This window comes from Sapajus apella, unplaced genomic scaffold (assembly GCF_009761245.1).
Source record: "Sapajus apella isolate SASKATOON/1434 unplaced genomic scaffold, GSC_monkey_1.0 scaffold12, whole genome shotgun sequence".
NCBI classification, from domain to species: Eukaryota; Metazoa; Chordata; class Mammalia; order Primates; family Cebidae; genus Sapajus; species Sapajus apella.
Window position 1 is genome coordinate 36,248,227 of NW_022436952.1, and position 19,902 is coordinate 36,268,128.

General features: G+C 54.2%; 1 protein-coding gene across 2 annotated transcripts in view; it reads right to left on the reverse strand.

Moving 5' to 3' along the window:
* Positions 1-19,902, reverse strand: part of RAB11FIP4 (RAB11 family interacting protein 4) — a 134,255-nt gene that overhangs the window by 7,243 nt on the left and 107,110 nt on the right. For both annotated transcript variants that reach the window (XM_032280959.1, XM_032280960.1), the window contains 7 exons: positions 7,870-8,096; positions 4,613-4,807; positions 3,934-4,068; positions 3,605-3,640; positions 2,309-2,408; positions 1,928-2,031; positions 729-869 (listed from right to left, as the gene is read on the reverse strand). In XM_032280959.1, the coding sequence (XP_032136850.1) occupies positions 729-869; positions 1,928-2,031; positions 2,309-2,408; positions 3,605-3,640; positions 3,934-4,068; positions 4,613-4,807; positions 7,870-8,096 (938 nt within the window). The remainder of the gene's footprint in view (positions 1-728; positions 870-1,927; positions 2,032-2,308; positions 2,409-3,604; positions 3,641-3,933; positions 4,069-4,612; positions 4,808-7,869; positions 8,097-19,902) is intronic.

A 19,902-nucleotide genomic window follows, 5' to 3' on the forward strand; every position in this document is an offset into this window, starting at 1 on the left:
CTCAGCACAGAGACTGGGGCCTCAGGGGCCTGAGGAGTGCCGGGGGCAGCTGTCCTCTCGGACGGAAGCCCAGGCGGCCTCCTCGGAGTCGGGCAAGGGCCACAAAGGGGCTTCACCACAGGGGCATCATCACAGCCCCCACCCGTGGGCAGGGTCCTGACGAGTATCGGCTCACCCTCCCATGCAGCAGCTCTGTGGGGCAGACAGGAAGCTGACCCACTACGTCCAAGGCCATGGAGCCAATGGGAGACCAACCCAGATCCCTAGCCCCGGGCTGCTCCTCGTCCTGCCTGCCTCACGTTCCAATGACAAAACCACAGGTACACCCAAGGCACAGGAGCCCTGTTTTCTATTTACCTTGGTTGGCCCTGGGGCTCCGGCTCAGTCCACCTGGGCTCAGGGCAGAATCTGACAGCAGGGGGCGCTCCCAGCCTGGACATTAGACCCAGCCCAGGTCCCGCCCTTTATTTTATTTTTTTTTGTTAATACCTCGTTTCTGGTTGAGAGACATTTGTGTAGTTCGCATTACCAAATGTGAGCAATGCTCCTGGGAACATTCTTTAGCGAACTTCCTGAAGCGCATGCCTGTTACTATCGAGAAGGCTCCAGAGGCTGCCCCTTAGCCTCAGCTTCCACCTATAAAAATGGGGATAGCACCTGTCCCACAGGGCTGCCCCGGGGCGGTGGGGAGGGGTCCCTCGAGGGAGGGGCTCGGTGGAAGGGCCCACCTGGCATTGAGCAGCTCCACCTCAGTGGCCTTCTCCCTCTCCAGCTTGCCGTAGGCCTCGCGGTGGCGCCGCGCCTCCTCCTCCAGCGCCTGCTCAGCCGTGGTCTCCTGATCCTTCACCATCTCCTCCAGCTCGTGCACCCTGAGGACAGCACAAGGGAGAAGCTTTTGGGGCTAGCACCATTTCACCCCAACCCAGGCTGCGGCACGGGGGGCCCTGGGACCTGAGACCCTGAGTCGCTTGGGCCAACAGATGAACAGGGACACTGCACATCTAGAGGGGGTGTTGGTCATGCTGTGGAGGGGCAGGCCTGGCAGTCAGGAGGCGAGGCGCTCCGGGCAGCACAGGGAGGGCCAGCCCCTGCCAGTCCCCGCGGCCACACCTGGCCGGAACCGCCTCCGGCCTCACCTCTTCTTTCTGCACTCTGCCTTCCCAGCCACCCCTCTGATCAATAATTCAGCTTATTGTACTGGGCACCTTGACTCCCAAAATAGGCACACCCTGGCTGATGGCCTGCAGTCTGCCCCACACCTGGAAAAAGGCCAGTGGCATGTAGATGTGAGCACCCCCACTACTGACAGCCTGGGTGGTATTTGGGTCTGGGGTACATCTCACTGGCAACAGCACCTCCCCCAGGCTGATCTTCTGGGGTGTACAAAAGGGCCCATATTTAGGCCCTGTGACAAGATGGAGGACCGGACCCCAAGTCAGGATATGTCCCCCACAGGTCATACCATCTGCTGACAACTAAACCCTGCAGCCGCCACTGAAGACAGCATCAGAAACATCAGGCTCAGGGGTCTCCATCGGCATCAACGCTGGACCCTTCCTACTGCCCAGCTCACACTGGCCTGTCCCGGGCAGAGCTTGTCCCTAGGAAGGGACACAGGCTCCCATTACTGTGTGAGTGAGAGACAGTAGATCCCCACTCCCGCCTTGGACCTGCTCTGTGGCTGCAGACCTCAGTGGGTGGAATCCTTTGGCCCTGGAGCCAAGGTCGATCTCCAGCCTGTCTCCCTGTCCTTAAGGTCTTGGGCACCCCATGTGGGCAGGGCCATGTGACAAGAGGCTGATGCGTCACAGGCCCTCAGAGCTGCAAAGGCGTGAGGCTGCCTCCTCCCGGAGGCCTCAGTAAGAAGGACCCCCCACTTGATTCCCCAGAGTCACAACCGAGCCCCCAGCACCACCGCCCGCCTGACCTGTGCACCAGCTGCGTGTTCTCCTGCTTCAGCTTGCTCTTCAGGTCCCCGTTGGTCAGGCTGTCATTCTCCAGCTCCGTCACTTTCTTTTCCAGGAAGCTCACCTGCAGCAGGGGGCCACAATGGGGTGGAGAAGAACTTTGAGGCCACAGAACTGAGAACCTCGACGCCATGAGGTTCATGAGCAGGACCTCCAAACCACCATGTATCAGAGAATCACGTGTAGGGTGGAGGGGGAGACAGCATGTGACCAGGGCCACCTACCCCTAATTCCTGGGCAGGTACAAGGTCTCCCGAGTCCCCAGGCAGTAGCCAGAGTGCTCCCCACCTCCCCGGGGAGCACACACACATTCAGTGCTTTCTCCAGCCACCCGGGCCCACCTTCTCTGTGATGTCATTGTCGCAGGAGTCAATGCTGTCCCGGAACAGGTCTTCTGTGCTGCCGTTGCTGCTGCTGAAATTGCTGCTATGCATGAGCTGCCTGCAGGGGTGGAGGGAGGGCATCTGGCTGCTGGGGCCTTCCAGAGACAGGCCCACTCAGGCTACGCGCTAGGTGAGCATCTAGTACCCTAGGGGGTCTGCCCCTTTAAGAAGGGGGTCTGCCCCTTTAAGAAGGGCACCCTCACTGAGCCCGAGAGGGAGAGCATTGCGAACCCAGTGGATCATCCAGCCCTGAGGGCGGTAGACGGGCTGTACAGACCCCCATGTCCCCTGGCAGACACAGCCAGTGCAGCACAGCTTCTCCTGCGGCCTCAGAGCCCTCTTCGCACCAGCATGCCGGCCTGCAGCTACCCAGTGACCTGAGCCAGCACGGGAGTCCCCTCCTCTTCCAGTGGGGGAGCTCCCGAGGAGGTAGCCCAGCTCCATGGTCCTGGCAGAGGGTCTGGGCCTCCTGAGGCTTGAGCCCCTCCACCAAGCTGGCTCCTGCATGTAACATCTCTGGGAACTCCGGGGATGGCAAAGGCAGAGAATTCACCAGGCCTTGCAGGGCAGTACGCTGGGGTGGGGCTGGGCCCAGGCAGATGCCTGCTGAGCTAACCCGTGCCTGAGGCAAAATCCAGCTGCTACCCCCAGTTACATCCCCTTCCTACTCCCTGATAGGCAATAGCCAGGGTCTATGCCAAGAGGCTGATCCACCCAGCTCCTGGGCCAGGGCCTAGGCCCTCGCTGCCAGCTCCCAAAGCCCCGAGTGTGCACCTGGGGCCAGTCCACAGGAGGACCAGAGCGGGACCTTAGCAGTCCCCAGGAGTCAGCTGCTGCAGAACTTAACTGGCGCAAAGTGACCAGCCCCAGTGGCACACACTCAGCCCAGATCCCCGCCTGTAGGAAACCCGGGGTCTCTTTACTGAGTACGGCTGCCCGCTCCAAGAGGAGGGAGGGCACTGACAGCTGGGCGGTGTCCTGTCTCTCTCGGGGCATCCCTGGCTTGCCTGTCTGAGGTCAAGATGACCTAGGATTTGAAGAAGGGACAAAGAGTGGGGAGAGGGCAGGGAGGAGCTGCCCCTCTGTTTTGGATGTGGACGCTGCCCTGGCTGCACTGCCCTGGGATGACCTCGTTCCCCTCTGCCCTTGGCCACACGCAGGCACCAGCTGAGTCGGGCTGCTGGCATGGAGCCCTGGCCAGTGGGCAGCACCGGGACAGCACTCAAGGTGCCTTCCCCCAAGGCGGGGCCTTACCGTCCAAAGGCCGTGCTGGAGATCTTTCGGTTGGGGCTGGAGAGAGAGAGAGGAAACAGTCATTGAACAGAGGGGCTCTAGTCCACTCCCTTACTCTGTCCCTGCTGTAAGACACCAAAATGCAGGACAAGGCTCTTCCCTCCCACTGAAAGGAGCTCATTAGTCAGCTTGGTCCCGAGAAAAAACAGACTGATACCCTGTGGCGGAAAAAGCCTCTGGATTAACCCCGAGAGCTCACACCTGCCCGGATAGCAGGGGCTGCCTTGCCTGTAGCTCCTCCCTGCAGGCCCTGACTGGGCCTTTCACCCACCGACTGGGCCGGGCCTCACCTGTTGGCCTTCAGGTTTTTCAGCCGGGCTTCTAAGTCATTGAGCAGGTTGATTTTCTTGCAGCATTGGGAGCAGTAAACGTCCAGCGATTCGCTGTTGTACACGTGCCGCATTTTCCTAGGTGTCTGCCCCGCACTGATGCATGACGGAAAGGAATCACCACCTCAACTGCTGTCCAGTCTGCTGCCCTATGCCACCCTGCTGAGCTGACTTTACTTGAGTCCCCAGTACCTTCTTAGGGGGAGGGGCAGGGAGTGGAATACAGCAACAGGTCATCCCTCCTCTAACACACTCAAAGAGAAGCCAGTGAAGCATACCCATTTAACAGCTAAGGCAAACTGACAGCTCATTTCAGAGAAAGCGTTGGCTCAGGTGGGTGAGAAGGTATCACAGAAGGTCACCTGGAAGGACCCTTTAACACTGAGGTTCTAGGACACGAGACAACACAGAGCCCCATGGCCCCCGGTGTGCAGCCTCCTAGGTCAGTAAATTCAGAAGGAACTCCTGACCCCCAATCAGGGTGCAAAGGCAGCAACCCCAGGCCCCAGGGGCAGAACTCAAGTAGCTTAGGACAAAGGAAACAGGGCCAGCTCAGGACCCGGCCCGCCCCACCCCCCAGGATGTGCTTAGGTTGCTTCTACCACTTGACCCCAAATGCTATCATAGACCAAGGGGCCACCTGGAGGACACCGAAGACCCCAGGTCGGAGTAGACGTTGGTCCTGGTCTCGTCGTCGGGGCAAGGGCTGCTGGGGGCGCAGTCCACGTCGTCACCCTCCCCATAGTCTTCAAACTGCTCCTCGTTGCTGATAAGCGAGGCGGTGGAGTGTGTAGAAAGGTCCGAAGTTGTCATGGACGGAGTGAGGACCAGGGACCTGTGGGTCAGAGAGTGCCCAGGTCAGAGGAGGACTCATGGGTCCCCATCCACAGCCACGGTGGGGAGGCTGACTAGGCATTTCCCTTTAACTGGCACTACCGATTAAGTCTGTACCTCTTGGCTTTTTTTTTTTTTTTTTTTTTTTTTGGAGACGGAGTCTTGCTCCGTTGCCAGGCTGGAGTGCAGTGGCGCAATCTCGGCTCACTGCAACCTCTGCCTCCTGTGTTCAAGTCATTCTTCCGCCTCAGCCTCCTGAGTAGCTGGGACCACAGGCGCGTGCCACCACACCTGGCTAATTTTTATATTTTTAGTAGAGACAGGGTTTCACCATGTTGGCCAGGATGGTCACGATCTCTTGACCTCGTGATCCGCCCGCCTCAGCCTCCCAAAGCGTTGGGATTACAGGCGTGAGCCACCACGCCTGGCCCTCTTGACCTGTTAAGTACATTTTCAGGACCCTATCTAAAGGAAAACATCTCGCCACATAAACTCCTACTGCAGTTGAAATCAACTCTACCCATGCTACGCTAGAGTAGCAAAACACTGCTTACAACCTAATTGTCTAGCTACAGCTAAACCAAATTATAATTATTAAATCATAATGCTAGTAAATTATCAAATTGTGGAATATCAAATCATTGTTGAAAGATTTGTTAAAACATTGGGAGTAACATAGAAAATGAATATATATAAATAGATCTAAACTTTTAGCTACTGTAAGACTGAGTATGGTTGTCCCTTGGTATCCAAGAGGGATTTGTTCCAGGACACCCCGTGGACACTAAATTCCTAGGATGCTCAAGTCCCAGGTATGAAATGACACAGTATTCACAGACAACCTATGCACAGCCTCCTAGATTACCTCCTAGATTACTCTAAATCCTCTCTAGATTACTTATAATACCTAACACAATGTAAATGCTATGGAAATAGTTGTTATACTGTATTATTTTTTAAGTTCATCTTTTTTTTTTCTGAGACATAGTCTCACTTTGTTGCCCGGCTACAGTGCAGTGGCGCAATCTCAGCTCACTGCAGTTTCTGCCTTCCAGGTGCTAGTGCTTCACCTGCCTCAGCCTCCCCAGTAGCTGTGAGTAGCCTCCCAAGTAGCCTCCTGCCACCACATCCAGCTAATTTTTTAATTTTAGTAGAGACGGGGTTTTTGTCATGTTGGCCAGGCTGGTCTCAAACTCCTGGCCTCAGGTGATCTGCCCACCTCGGCCTCCCAAAGTGCTGGGATTACAGGCTGCTCCCAGAAAGCAGCACGGCGTCTCTCTCCATCCACAGCTCCAAAGGGCCCATCAAGAACATCAGGACTCTGACAATCACTTGAGTTTGAGAAATCCTGCACTGAGAGTGTACTAGGTTGAACTACATGAAATTACCTTTTTTTGAAGGTGGAAATAATTAAAAGTTGTCAATTTTATGTGGTTCAACCACCACTGGAACCCCTCTCTTCCCTCTCCAAATCCCTGCAGCAGCCATAACCATCACCTTCTTCTGGCAAGGGGCTGCCACTTGCAATCCCCTCGGCTTCCTCAGCCACAGTGGTGGTGGCTTCCCACCACCCACAGCACTGCATCCCTCAAGAGTCTTGGCGAGGGCTGAAAATGGAAAGGAATCCTTTCTGCCGACACCAAAGGTAAAGATGACACTGCTTCCGTGGGAAGTCACTTAGGTCTTAATATTGCTTTTAAATAACATTTCTGATTATGGGAGTATATGCTCAATGTAGAAAATATAACAGAGTAGATGGGAGGTAATTAAAATGGCCATTCCACCGTACGGAAATAACTGCTTAGTTTTCTAGATTAATTTTTTCTAGGCATTTCCTAACATATACGTCTGTGTTTTGTTTTTCAGAGATGGGGTCTTGCTATACTGCCCAGGCTGGAGTGCAGTGGCTATTCACAGGTGTGATCTCACTACTGATCAGCACGCAAGTTTTGACCTGCTCTGTTTCTGACCTGAGCCAGTTCATCCCTCCTTAGGTAAGCTGGTGGTGCCCCACTCCCGGGAGGTCATCATACTGACTAAACTTAGTGCAGACACGCACCCGATCTGCATTGTGCGCTAGAGCCCAGAACTTCTGGGCTTAAGTGATTCTCCTGCCTCAGCCTCCCAAGTATCTGGAACTACAGGCACATGCCACTTGCCTGGCATAGGTTTGTGGTTTTAACAAAGCTGATCTTATGGATATCTTGCATATCTTTGCAACCTGCCTTTTTTTAATACAGAGTCTTGCTCTGTTGCCAGGCTGGAATGCAGTGATGTGATCACAGCTCACTGTAACCTTACACTCATGGGCTCCAGTGATCCTCCTGCCTTGGCCTCCCAAAGTCCTGGGGTTACAGGTATAAACCACCATGCCTGGCCACAACCTGCTTTTTAAAACAATGAGATCATATATCTCATATCATTAACTAGTCATTTAAAACTTGACTTTGGCCAGGCATGGTGGCACTTTGGGAGGCCAAGGTGGGTGGATTGTGAGGTCAGGAGTTTGCGACCAGCTTGATCAACATGGTGAAACCCAGTCTCTACTAAAAATATAAAAATTAGCTGGGCGTGGTGACACGCACCTGTAATCCCAGCTAATCAGGAGGCTGAGGCAGAAAAATCACTTGAACCCAGGAAGCAGAGGTTGCCGTGTGCCAAGATTACACCACTGCACTCCAGCCTGGGCAACAGAGCGAGACTCTGTCTCAATAATAAATAAATAAATAAATAAATCTTAACTTTGTCTACAGGACTAGGACTGAAAATAAAGTAAAATTAAATTTAAAAACTTGACTTTGCATTGCCGCCTAAAAATTCCAAAACTATGCCTAAATGTTAAGTATTTAGGCTGCTTAGAATCTTTTGCTATTTACATAGGGTGTACACCAAGTAACCAATGGGAAACCTCTAGATGGTATTTAAACCCCAGAATACCCATGATGCTAATGCCTCTGACACAAATTTTGAGCACGTTTCACATTTACTTCCTGGAGACACTTTCTAAGAGCCACATTTCTGGGCCAAGAGGCAAATACTGAGCTTCAGGCAGTTTTAACTCACTTGTCCTCTGGCAGAAACAGGCCCCCGAGGCCCCCGTCCTTCTCGGCAGGACTCCCGACAGACCCCTCCAGGCTCTGAGTGCTCTCCATGGGGCTGTCTGCGTCCAACTCCTGGGGGCCCTCGGACGGGGCCAGCGTCATAGCCTCCTCCTCGTCCTCAGGAAAAAAGCCAGGCTCCCTGGGGATGAGCTCGCCATCAGCAAAAGTGGGGCCTGTGACGTCGATGCCCTGGGAAAGACAGAGTGGGACAAGATGAGTGAGGCCAGCTTCCCAGGGGTCAGCGTTTCAATCAGACTGCAAGGGCATAAGCCAGGCCAAAACAGCAGGGATTGGGTACAGGAGGCCCAGACCCCAAGACCCTAAGTGTGGGAACACCTGGCAGGTGATTAATCCCAAAGACCTCTCATACTGGCTGACTCATGAGCATTTAGTGAGGAGCTGGAACTCCCAGAAATGGCCATCCACAAAGAAGGGCCACAGACAGGCCAGCCACATCATTCAGGGCACCCAGGTTGGCACATCAGAGCCCCAACTGAGGCAGAATAGGGTCTGGAGGCAGGGAACACAAGGCTGATTCACACTGATTTCCTACAGCTAAATCAAAAGGAAAACACCAACTTTCCACACCCAACTAACTACTTCCTTTGCATTCCCCGCCACCCCTCACCCTCCACCCCTCACCCTCCGCCTTTTCTGTCTGGCAGATGAAAAACTGAAAGTATCTCTGATTGGTCCCCTCCTGCAACCAATCAGGCTGGTCAAAGGTTGTCTTCATTTGCATAGGAGTATAATTTTGTAACTTCACTTTAACCTCTGATTGATTGCTTTCCTCAACCAATCAGATGTTCACATAGGGTGTAACTTTGTAACTTCACTTCAGCCTCTGATTGGTCCCCTCCTGCAATCAATCAAACTGATTTGTGGGCCACTGCTTCATTTACATAGGGTGTACACCAAGTAACCAATGGGAAACCTCTAGATGGTTTAAACCCCAGAAAATTCTGCAACCAGGCTGTTGAGCCCCTATGCTTGGGTCTGCTCCCAACCTGTGGAGTGTACTTTTGTTTTCAATAAATCTCTGCTTTTGTTGCTTCATTCTTTCGTGTGTATGTCTGTGTGTATGTGTGTGTGTGCATGCTCGTGCATTTTGCCTAATTCTTTGTTCAAGACATCAAGAACCTGGACACCCTCCACTGGTAACACCACCACAAGTCTGCAGAGGAAGCCAAATGGCTTTGAGGCAACTTCTTGGTGCTCCGTGTAAGGACACAGCCACACTGAATAGCTTTTAGGAGCAACAACCCTGGCCTAGTAGAGTTTGCTGCAACGTGGTATCGTGAAAGCTGCACAACTTGGGATCCACCCCCCATGACTCTGGGCACGTCATGAAATGTCTCTGAACCTCAGTTCTCCTCTGTAAATCAGAAATGGCAATAGAACCTTACAGGATCACTGTGCTGATTAAATGAGGCTCTTCACACTAGCATCTAACACCCAGTAGGGCCTCAATGAATAAACTCCAGTCAGAAGATGTGATGTCCAGCCCAGGAGGCAACCATCTGTCTGGGCCCCACCGTAGCCTTGCTGGGAGCAAGAATGCCAGGCCTTCCTTCTGAGCATTGCTTGTGCTGGGTCCAGGGCCCAGCATGATGTTGGCGTGTGATAAAGACATCACACCTTTCACTAAACACATCAGATAGAAGAGCTTTGGCTTGGTTCAGAGTTCACCCTAGACCCTCGGCAAACCATTTATTGGGGCTACTTCGCCTCTGAGCAGGTAGGTACTTACCAGGTAGCACCGCTTCTACCTGACCCATCAGGGATAGCAACCTGTTGCCAAGGTTCCTTGGTGTGCTCCTCAGCCAGGGCTGGCAGGGCACCCCATTAAATGACCTGGCAGCCCCAAGACTGCAAGAAGGGCAACAGAAACAGGCTGTGAAAAGCCTCCTGGAGTCTCAGACAAATACAGCCTGGATGTGCCCGCCAGACATGTGCAGCCGTCTGCTGCCACCAGTGAGCTGGCAGCCCTCCTGGGGGGTCTGTCCCCACCAGGAGACCCCTAGGCTAAGAATAGATGGCAATTTATGAGCCTGGTTCCTACGTGGGCTGTGATAGGCTGAGCACCAGATGGCCAATAACATCAGCACCAGCGAGCCAGGCACGCCAACAGTGGAGACTGGGGAAACTGAGGCTGTGTAATGAGAATTCCCCCAGGGTTCCCAGGGCCCTTTCCACCTACTTGTCACTAATCTGGTCACATGGTTCCCAACCTATCAGACCTTGTGCCCTAAGCAAGCTCTTCATCTCCAAGCCTGAAGCTGCATCCCAATAGAAACAAAAGGAAACCAGCATCACTGAGCAGCCATCAGGCTTCAGAGGCCGAGCTGGGCATTCACGAGCTTCATGACAGCTCTTCACAGTGGTGATCATTAGCCCCATTTTACTGATGAGAAACAGAGGCTCAAAGAGTAGCCCATCAGCAGTCCTCTGGCCAGGGGGCAAGGGGCAAGGGGCAAGGGGCCCCGCCTGCCTTCACAGCCACACACTCGATTCCATTTATCCTTGATGCCTCACAAACTTTGTGGATGTTCAAACCTCATGGTGACAACAAGGAGAACACATTTTATAGGGACACGTGACTAATTATGACTCCTTAGCACGCTTCCTAATGCAGCAACTTCCATGACTGTCCACTTCACACCCTCACAGGACACCACGGATTAGTCCGGGACACCTAAGAGGAACAAGGAAGGTGGGAGACCTGGAAAGAACCAGGGCTGGGAGGACAATGCACCTGGTCTGTTCTTTCACCTGGCCACGAAGAACTGCAAACTCTTCACCTTCCTGGACACACGGGTAGGGAGTTTCCCCTTGCGGGGAATCCCTGTCCTGTCCTGTGGCTCACATGTGAGCTTGGCAATATGGCAATGGTGTTTCTTCTGGTCTTCACCCCGGCCCTATGAGCTGAGCCTCCTTTCCCCTTTCTGTAGGTGAAGGGCCATGCCTGGGGCCACGTGGGAGTTCATAGCAGGGTTGGGACAGGGATGGGACTGTCTGTTCCCAACACCCACTTTTTCCCTCCAGCCAGGTCCTGAAGAGGCTGCGGCCCACCAGCTCCCAGAGGCAGGCAGAGGGCCCAGTGCAGACCAGTGTCCGTGCTCCTCAGGTGTCCGATGTGGCTTCTGGCCAACTTGGGTTTAGCTCACAGACACAAGGACACAGAGGCTCAGTGTATGCCGGGCACTGCCCACTAACACCTGGCTCTTGGCATGCAGGTGGGACCACTGGGCCCTCTCACCCAATGTCCGCAGCAGCATCCTGCTACTCAAACAGATGGCACAAGCCCCTGACCTAGTGGAGGGAGGAGCCTCAAATGGCTTGGCTCAGGCACAGGCAGAGCAGAAGCAGGGGCACCAGGGTCCCACCTTCCCAAGAAGACCACCACCTCCTCAGGCACGCTTCCAGCCTCGGACTGAGTGGAGGCCACATCTGCCCAGCCCTTCAGCAAGCTCCTTGCTGGTCTCACGCACCTCATCCCTCACAACAGCCCCGTGAGAGCGGCCTGGGGTGGACAGGGCAGAGATCCAGGACTCATCGGCTCTGTCTGACACCTGGGGAAGATGAGGCGCAGAGTGGGAGGGCGGCTGCCCTGAAACCTCGAAGTTCACAGAGGGCCTGACATGCCAAGCCCTCACCCGCCTGGCCACACACACGCACACACACTCTACAGCTTCTCTTAAAAATAGCTGCTTCCAGTATTAACGCCTTTCGTTCAACCCAGTTGTTTGTTCAAGGCGACTGGAAATTTTACTTATAACTTTAAAACCATTTCTCGTAGTTTGCCCCCTAAATTCAAGGACTATAAAGACAGCTCACTGCACGCTTTGGTTAGTCCAGGACAGTACTGGTTTGTGCCTGTCCCAAGACCCCCCTGCCCCGGTGTGATATTTGCCGTGGTCAGCCTTGCTCCTCCCTGAGGGCTGAGGTCCCCTGCTCTAGCTCTTGCTTCCCTGGCCCTCTGGGAAAAGGTCTGGTGGAAGTCTCTGCTCCTCCTCCCACTGGCATGGAGGGAGATGCTGGAGGTGCCAGAATGCAGCCTCTTCTCTCCTCCTCAAGCCACCATTAATGGGCTGGGAGAACTTAGAGTCAAGCATGTTAGAACTCTTGGTCAATTTCCCTCTTGTGTTTTAGCTAAAGTTGCAGAGGAAAAGGAAGAACTCATCCATAATAAAAACATCACCCTCATAAGGTTTCCAGGTGCCCTGGGGTCACGGGCTTCTGCAGGCAGTGAGTTCCTCTCCAGCCAGGCCGCCTTCAGGTCAGGGCCATGCGGAGCCCCGTTAAGTAACTCCCGAGTAGACTGGGAGTCATGGGAGAGGCCACTGTCACCCCACCTCACCTCACTATGCCGCTCAGGACTCCCGGAGAGCCGCCCGCTCGCCCTGGCTGCACTGTCTGCTTTCTCCCCACAGCGGCGCCCACACAAGGTCAGCTCTGGAGGGCTGGCAGAAGTGGCGGGGCAGGGACGGGGCCTCCCCAGGGCTCAGCGGGCACATGTGCAGCACTGCTACTAGATGGCCAGGGGTCAGCAAGTAAGGTCTGCGCCCAGGGCAGCTTCCAAGACTCTGCCTCTCAGAGCCCCGTTTCCTGCCCATTCCCTGCTGTGTGAAAAAGGCATTCACACACGGCCATCCAGTCACCAGCCAGGGACCCTAGCATCGGCAACACGTCCCGGCCTGGAGCTTGGCATGGTGTTCCCAGGGTTTGTACAGAAAGGCTGTGTCTGCTCTTTTGGGGGCCTTTGCGGAAGGGACAGTGTGGTGTCCTCAGGAGGCAGCAGCGGGCATCGTCTGTAGCATAGTCTGACTCCCCAGGGCTCCGTCCCTCAGGACCCAGTGCTAGCCCTGAGCTCACAGCTCCCTGTCCCCGGGGGCACAGGGCCAGCCACTGCAGGCAGGCCCACAGGCTTGGTTGGCACATGGCCGTACCACCCGGGCTCACTTAATTCCACCTGCCGGGGGTCCTGAGGTGAAGGGGGGCATCGGGCGCAGCATGTTCTTCCACGAGCCCCAGAAGGTCCCTGGGGGTAGGCCTGGGTGAAGGCTCAGCTCTGGGGTCTGGTGGACTGGGTTTCGGTCCCTGCTGGCCCAGCCACTTACAAGCCATGTGACCCTGGACAAGTGAGCGGCTTTGTGAGCCCCTGGTTCTTCACCTACAGAATGGAGCCAGTCAACTCCACCTCAGCGGCAGCTCGAGGGGCCACAAGTAACAATTTACAATGGAGAGTCAGCTGTGGTGGGAGCCTTAAATTCCGATCTGGCCTTGTGAGGGGCTACAGGCAACAGAGGCTGAGCTGCTCCTACAGCCACGCGTCCCTGGCTGGCCAGCCAGTAAAATCCTGGGCAGACGGGCGGCCAGGAGGGAAGCCCTCCCTTCTCAGAGAAGCCAAGCTGGTAGGAGTCCATGCTGTATATGTAGAAAAGAAAAAAAAGAATAAAGAAAAAAAAAAAAAAGAAGAAGAAAAAAAAAAACCAAAAATAGAGAAGCTGGGCTGGGGAATCACCTGAGGTCAGGGCGTTCTGGAGACAGCTGGAAAACAGGACCCTGCCAGCCACTCTGGCAGGGCAGGTCTGCGCCCCTGCGGCCCTCGCTGTCCCGCCCTGTCCCCATCTGGGAGTGGGAAGCTGGAGGCACACGGCCTGCTGTGAGACCCTCTCCACCTTGAGAGTCACACTCGCCTGCCAGCGGGCCCCAAGTCACCCCCCTTCCTTTGTAGGAAGTTGGCAAGGGCTGAATTCAGGGCAGCTGAAAAGGCCAAGTATCAACACATGTGGGGGACACGCCAGCAGAGTGGCCAACGCCACGCTGTCCACACTCTCAGAGGGGGTGCAGCATCTGGTCCCCTCCCTCCCCACCTCCCCCACAGGGAGCCACCTCACAGGCACACTCGCCAGCACTCTGCGTTTCCCTGAGCCGACGCACAGAGGACATGGACCCCGAGCGACCACATGTCCCCCTTCCCTGTGAGAGGGAGCACCCTAAGTGGGTAAGTATGGGGATTTCCATGTCTGAACTCCAGTGGTTAGCACTGTAGGTGGTTAACGAGTGCTGGCTGAACCGCACTGTACTGCGGTATGATGAGCTGGGAACAGCCCAGCCACACCACCCGCCGGTCGGCCTGGCTGCCGACTCTGGCGTGGTCACTGCCTGGCTGTGTGATGCTGGATCAGCTGTTTAATTTCTGGGCCTCATCTAAACACAGCGGGAACCACCTGCCTGGCAGGACAGCCGCAGGGAACTGAGGGTGTGGAACACACGGCAAAAGAAGGCGCGGGGTGACACGCTCTGGAGCAGACGGCTAGGCCTGAACCCTCTCCACCCTTCACGAGCTCTGCAGCCTTAGTTTACTGAACTGCTCAGTGCCTCAGCTTCCCCATCTATAAAATGGAGTTAACTGTGATTAGGATTACATGAGCGGGCACGCGTCCTAAGCACTTTATGGTCTCAGCATACATAAAAAGTACTTAACCAACCAACCAACAAACAAAAAACCACCTTGGAATGCAGTGGCGCAATCACAGCTCACTGTAGCTTCAAACTCCCAGGGCTCAAGTGACCCTCCCACCTCAGCCTCCCAAGCAGCTAGGACTACAGGTGCACACCACACCCCAAAACTGAACTACTATCATCACCATGTTGAAGGAGAACAATCTGGGGTGCCTCCTGGCTCCCATACATCCCCTGGCACCCTGGGCTGCAGCTCAGCTGGGTTTGGCTTCAGGAAACCAGAGCTGCAGGTTTCAGAGCCTACCCTCCAAACATCAGTGCCCCTTTCTCCCCGCCAGGGTCCTCTCCTGCCCACTCTTACGTGACTGCACACGAGTCACACCCTTTAATAAGTGTTAAGATGAGATGTTGCCTGGGGAAGGGAGTCTAAGAAGCGCCGAGGTTCCAGCTCATCCACCCCCAGTCCTGGCAACAGCCGCACTCCCCAGGCGTTAACTCGAGCCAAAGAACAGCTCTGTGGGGACGAGGCAGGGTAAAAATAGCCTGGGCGGGCACAGGCCCACTTCCCTGGCGGCAAGGCGCCGGCGGGCACATGTGCAGCGCTGCCACTGGGAAGGTGTGCATGTGTGTGGTGGGGGTGGACACACGGCAAGCCTAATGTAGGGGAGCCCCAGGCTGCCCGGGCTAGGCCTGTGAAGAATCTCTCGCCCCACTCTCAGCCAGCCAACAGCCCCGGAACGAGATGGGCCAGGTCAAGGTCTCATGGGTCCTTCCCACGAGCAGCAGGAAGTTCAGCTTATTGAGCTAACTCACAGGTGCCAATGCCCTCAGATCCACAGGGAAGGGATGTGATTGCCGGGGCTGGGGTCCTCCATACCCTATAGTGGCTTGATTGCTCTCGTCATGGAAAGGTGGTGGCCGCAGAGATCCACCCGGCTTGGTCTCCCAAAGTGCTGGGATTACAGGCATGAGCCACCATGTCTGGGCTGACTACAATGTTTCAACTGTATGATGGTACAAAGTGATCCACAGTCAGTGGAAACCACACTTCAAGTATCCATAATAGCACGCTGCTTTTCACTTTCAGCACAGTACTTAACAAACTGCACAGGACATAAAACACTTCATTGTAAAGCAGGCTCTGTGTTACATGATTTTGCCCAACGGTGGGCTAAAGCAAGCATTCTGGGCACATTTCAGGTAGCCTAGGCTAAGCTATGGCGTTTGGTAGGTGAGGTGTATTAAACACATTTTTTTTTAAACTTATGAAACTTTCAATATACAATGGGTTTATCGGTATGTAACCCCATCAAGAAGCATCTGTAACTGGATCTCCAGAACCTCCTCAAGAGACTCAGGGATTTATTTATTTTTGGTCTGTCCTAAAAAAAAAGAAAGAAAAAGAAAAAGAAAAAGGCTGGCTGGGCATGGTGGCTCACGCCTGTAATCCAAGCACTTTGGAGTTTGGAGGCCAAGGTGGGCAGATCACCTGAGGTCGGGAGTTCAAGACCAGCCTGACCAACACGGTGAAACCCTGTCTTAAAAAAAGAAAAAGAAAAGGCTGTATTCTCTTACTCTCTTTCATGATTAGTTTGAAATACTGCTGCTTCTTAAGAGATGATATTTTATTGAAATCAAAACTTGGTGTATCTATGATGATGGGGATGACATTCTGTAAACACTATATGCCAATCTAAGGAAGTTCTTTCCATTTTCTTGTGTGTTCTCTCTACAGTAGTTTAAGTATTATATTTTAATTTTAACTGTATATGCACAGTTCAGAGACAAGAGAATTGCAAAGGCAATTTGTTTGCCCAAAACTGTATTTAGTATAGTACTAAGACAAACGTAAAAGGTATTTTACCTACACAGCGATTGGTTTACAAGAGAAGAAATCAGCAGTTAGCCCTGGAGCCACAGGCCCTGGCACACCGAGCCTTTAATCCTGGGTCAGGCTGCCTCTGTGACCAGCGGCGCTCAGTAACTGAGCAAGATATGACCAGTGTCTCCATGCCAGACAGTATTTTTGGCTACTTGAAATCTGGAGCATTTTCCTCCCTCTGTTGTGGTCAGTGTGGGAAGGAGCGCCGCTACTGCGCCCAGGACACGTGGGCACCCTGCTCAGAGGGACGCCAGCTGGCCTGTGACATGGCCCAAACCCAAGCCCCAGCCCCAGCCCCTGCCACTCCACGGCAGTCTAGAGCTGGTTTGTAACCAAGGTGCAGCTGAATTTAGCTCAGTCAATCATCTCCAAGGAAAACCCACAGAGAAAGTGAACTCACCTTTTGACCAAGTCCTGGATGGGGTGTGCCTGTCCCAACAAAGCCCTGGGTCCCAGATCTGAGTGCCTGAGTAAGCCCATTTCCTAAACAAAAAGGATTTGAAGAGGCGATCCAGCCTACCCTCTGCCCTGCAAACAGCCAACGGCCTTGATTTTCAAATGAGAATGTGGACTTCGGAGGCAAACTGTTGGGGATTATGAAAACACAACTTAAATTGCTTCCACATCTGGAAAACAAACCCAGCAGCCAGCCCCAAGAATTCCAGGCATGCCAGCTCAGAGAGACGCTGCAGGTCGGGGGGGGGGGTGTTTCCTGTTAGCTTTCAGTCCCCCATCGCCTACCTGAAGCCACAAAGATCTCCTGTCTACAAATGGCTGGTGGAACCACAGCTGAGAAAGAAAACGAAATTGACATTCTAGGGTACCTACCACGTGGCCAGCCTGCTCTGTGCTTTACAGAGGTGGTAAAATCCCTGCAAGTGATTATCACCTTCCCCCTTATAGATGGCAAAATGGTGTCCAGAGAGTCTCGACCACTTTCCCCTGAAGTTACTCTGCAATTTTTCTCTTTACTCCCCTTTTGGAGTCACAAAAAAATTTGGGGCCATGCAAACCTGAGTCAGGAGCCCCTAATTTCAATCGCCCCAACAAATTCTCACAAAAGATCCCAAGTGCCTACTGGAAGCTCCAGTTCCCATGCAGCCACTGCGTCTCCAGTACCCCTGAGGAAAGCATGGACCAGGTGTCCCAGCAACTTGAGTGTCAAAAGCGAAATAACACGTATTTCGTGAATGGGGCACGTATCAAGGGCTCTCCTGGCTCTTGGAATGGGCAGCTATTTTTTGCTACAAATTATAGCTTTTAAAGATGTGGCTGTTTGAAGAGAGGACTTAATTACTCACACAGCCAAGAGTCTGTGGGGCTTGCTTTGGGGCTCCATACTTTACCATCATGGTAAGAGAAGTGATTAAAAAAAACACTTCATTCAACATGAAGGTTTGAGAGGGAAAGCGGTGGCCCAGGCCAGCTCTTTCCCCTTGGAGAGTCCACCAGGTAGCTCAGGCTACATTTTCAGGGGAGCGCCCTCCAAAGAGGTGACATGAAGCTTTCCAGAGAGAGGCCACTACCCAACTCCAGGAGAGCACACCCGGATGGAGCCAACCCACGGTCCAAAACCAGGGCGGGTTCCCCCAACTCTTCCTCGCCACAGAACCCTCAGGCCTTGGACAGCCGGCAGAGCGCCGATGTCTACCCACAGCCAATGGCCAATGCTCCAAGTGACCTGCCCTTCTGGAGCAGGCAGGCATGTCAGGATCAGCAGGTGACTCTCCTCCTCCCCATCTTGCACTGCCTCCTGCCAGAGCCCTTGATCTTTATAACCCTTGCCTCCTCCCTGCCCCATCTTCTGGTACCTCGCATCAGCACAGAGCCCCCTGGTCTTCCCAGCAAGCTTGGTTAGGGTCCCTTTTTGTCCTGTGGCCTTTGCTAGACCCACCCAAGCTTCATGTTCCAGAAGCTCTGGTCTTGTGTGGGGGTTTGGGGGGTGTCACTCAAGCTTAGCTGGCCAGAGATCAGCTTAGGGGCCTCGAGCCAGGGCAGGCTCTCCTGCAGTGGGGACAGGTAAGAAGGCATTATGTCTGGGGCTCACAGGGTAGAGACCCTCCCTCCCAGGGAGTCCACTGGGAACCCCCTCTAAGAGCTTGTGAGCTCCCCACTGCCCGCAGAACCAGGCCTGGCTCCAGAGAGCAGCTTGCACAGCCCCTTCCAGCAGGTCTCAGCCTCAGGACACGCTCTGCCCCTCCCCTTCCCTAGCACCCCAGGCTCCTGGGCACCTTTACCCACCTCCATGCCTCAGCACATGCTGCTTCTTACACCAGGGGGGTGGGGGGGTTATGAGCACCACCTCATCAAAGGGGGGCTTCGAATCTCTGACACCCCATACAAAACTGATGCAGTCGGGCTACTGGCTTTCACTGGAATCTCAAGAGGGAGAGGGGCAGAGAGAAGATATCTGAGGAAAATGAGGAAAACAAGGTTTAAAACCATCACCTGCTCTTAAAGCCTCCCTCTAGCCAGCAGCTCACATTCAAGCCCCTGCTTGGTGGCCACATCACCTAGGCATCCCGATGTGGCTGTCTCCTGGTGCCTCCCCAACTCAGCTCCAACCTCCCTGAGCACCCACGCCTGACCCTCTGCACTGCTCCAGCCAGACCCTGTGCAGCCTCGTCAGCTGCACCCCTGCAGGTGCCGACTGGGCGCCCACCCCACCACTCTTCCTCCTCGTTCTCCGTCCTACTCCACCCCACTGCAGCCCAGCCACCCTGAAGAATGGGGCCGACACATCCTGCTCACACAGGTCCCTGTGCCTTCACCACTGCCCCCTACCCAGAACTCCTCCGTCTGTCTCAGATGAAGGAGTGCCATTGGCAGCACTCCCTGAGATCCTTGGCACCTAAAGAAGCACAAAGTGGTCTTTTTTTGAGATGGAGTATTGCTCTGTCACCCAGGCTGGAGTACAGTGATGCGATCTTGGCTCACTGTAGTCTCTGCCTTCCGGGTTCCAGCGATTCTCCTGCCTCAGGCTACTGGGTTGCTGGGATTATAGGCGCCTGCCACCACGCCTGGCTAATTTTTGTATTTTTAGTAGAGATGGGGTTTCACCATGTTGGTCAGGCTGGTCTCGAACTCCTGACCTCAGGTGATCTCTACCCACCCTGGCCTCCCAAAGTGCTGGGATTACAGGCGTGAAGCATTGTGCCTGGCCATAAAGTGGTATTAAACATTTGAGAACAAGGAAAGATGCACGCATCTGTTAAGCCCCTATCATGTGCCAGGTATTTCTGTGCATCAGCCACTGTTTAGATGAGAATACACAGGCTCAAGGAGGTTAAGTAATTGGTGAAAGGTCACAGGGCTGGGATGTAAACCAGGTCTGATTTTAATGCAGCAAGGAGGGCACAGAGAATACCACAAGGTATTCCCAGCGATGCGACATCCAACACCCCACAGTTAACACTGAGTGCTGGAGTGGACCCGGTCTGACGCTGCAGCCACGGGAAGAGAAGTTAGCAATGCTGATGGCACCAGAACTTGGACTTGAGCTGAAGCTTGCAGGGACCACGGCACACTGGGTTTCTGAGGTCTATGCCATCCGGGCCATTGGGCAGAGCCCTCCTCCCCTTTCCCATCACAGGGAGCTTCAAAGAGGTTACGTGTGGGAAGACTCTATAGAAACGGCGGGGGGGG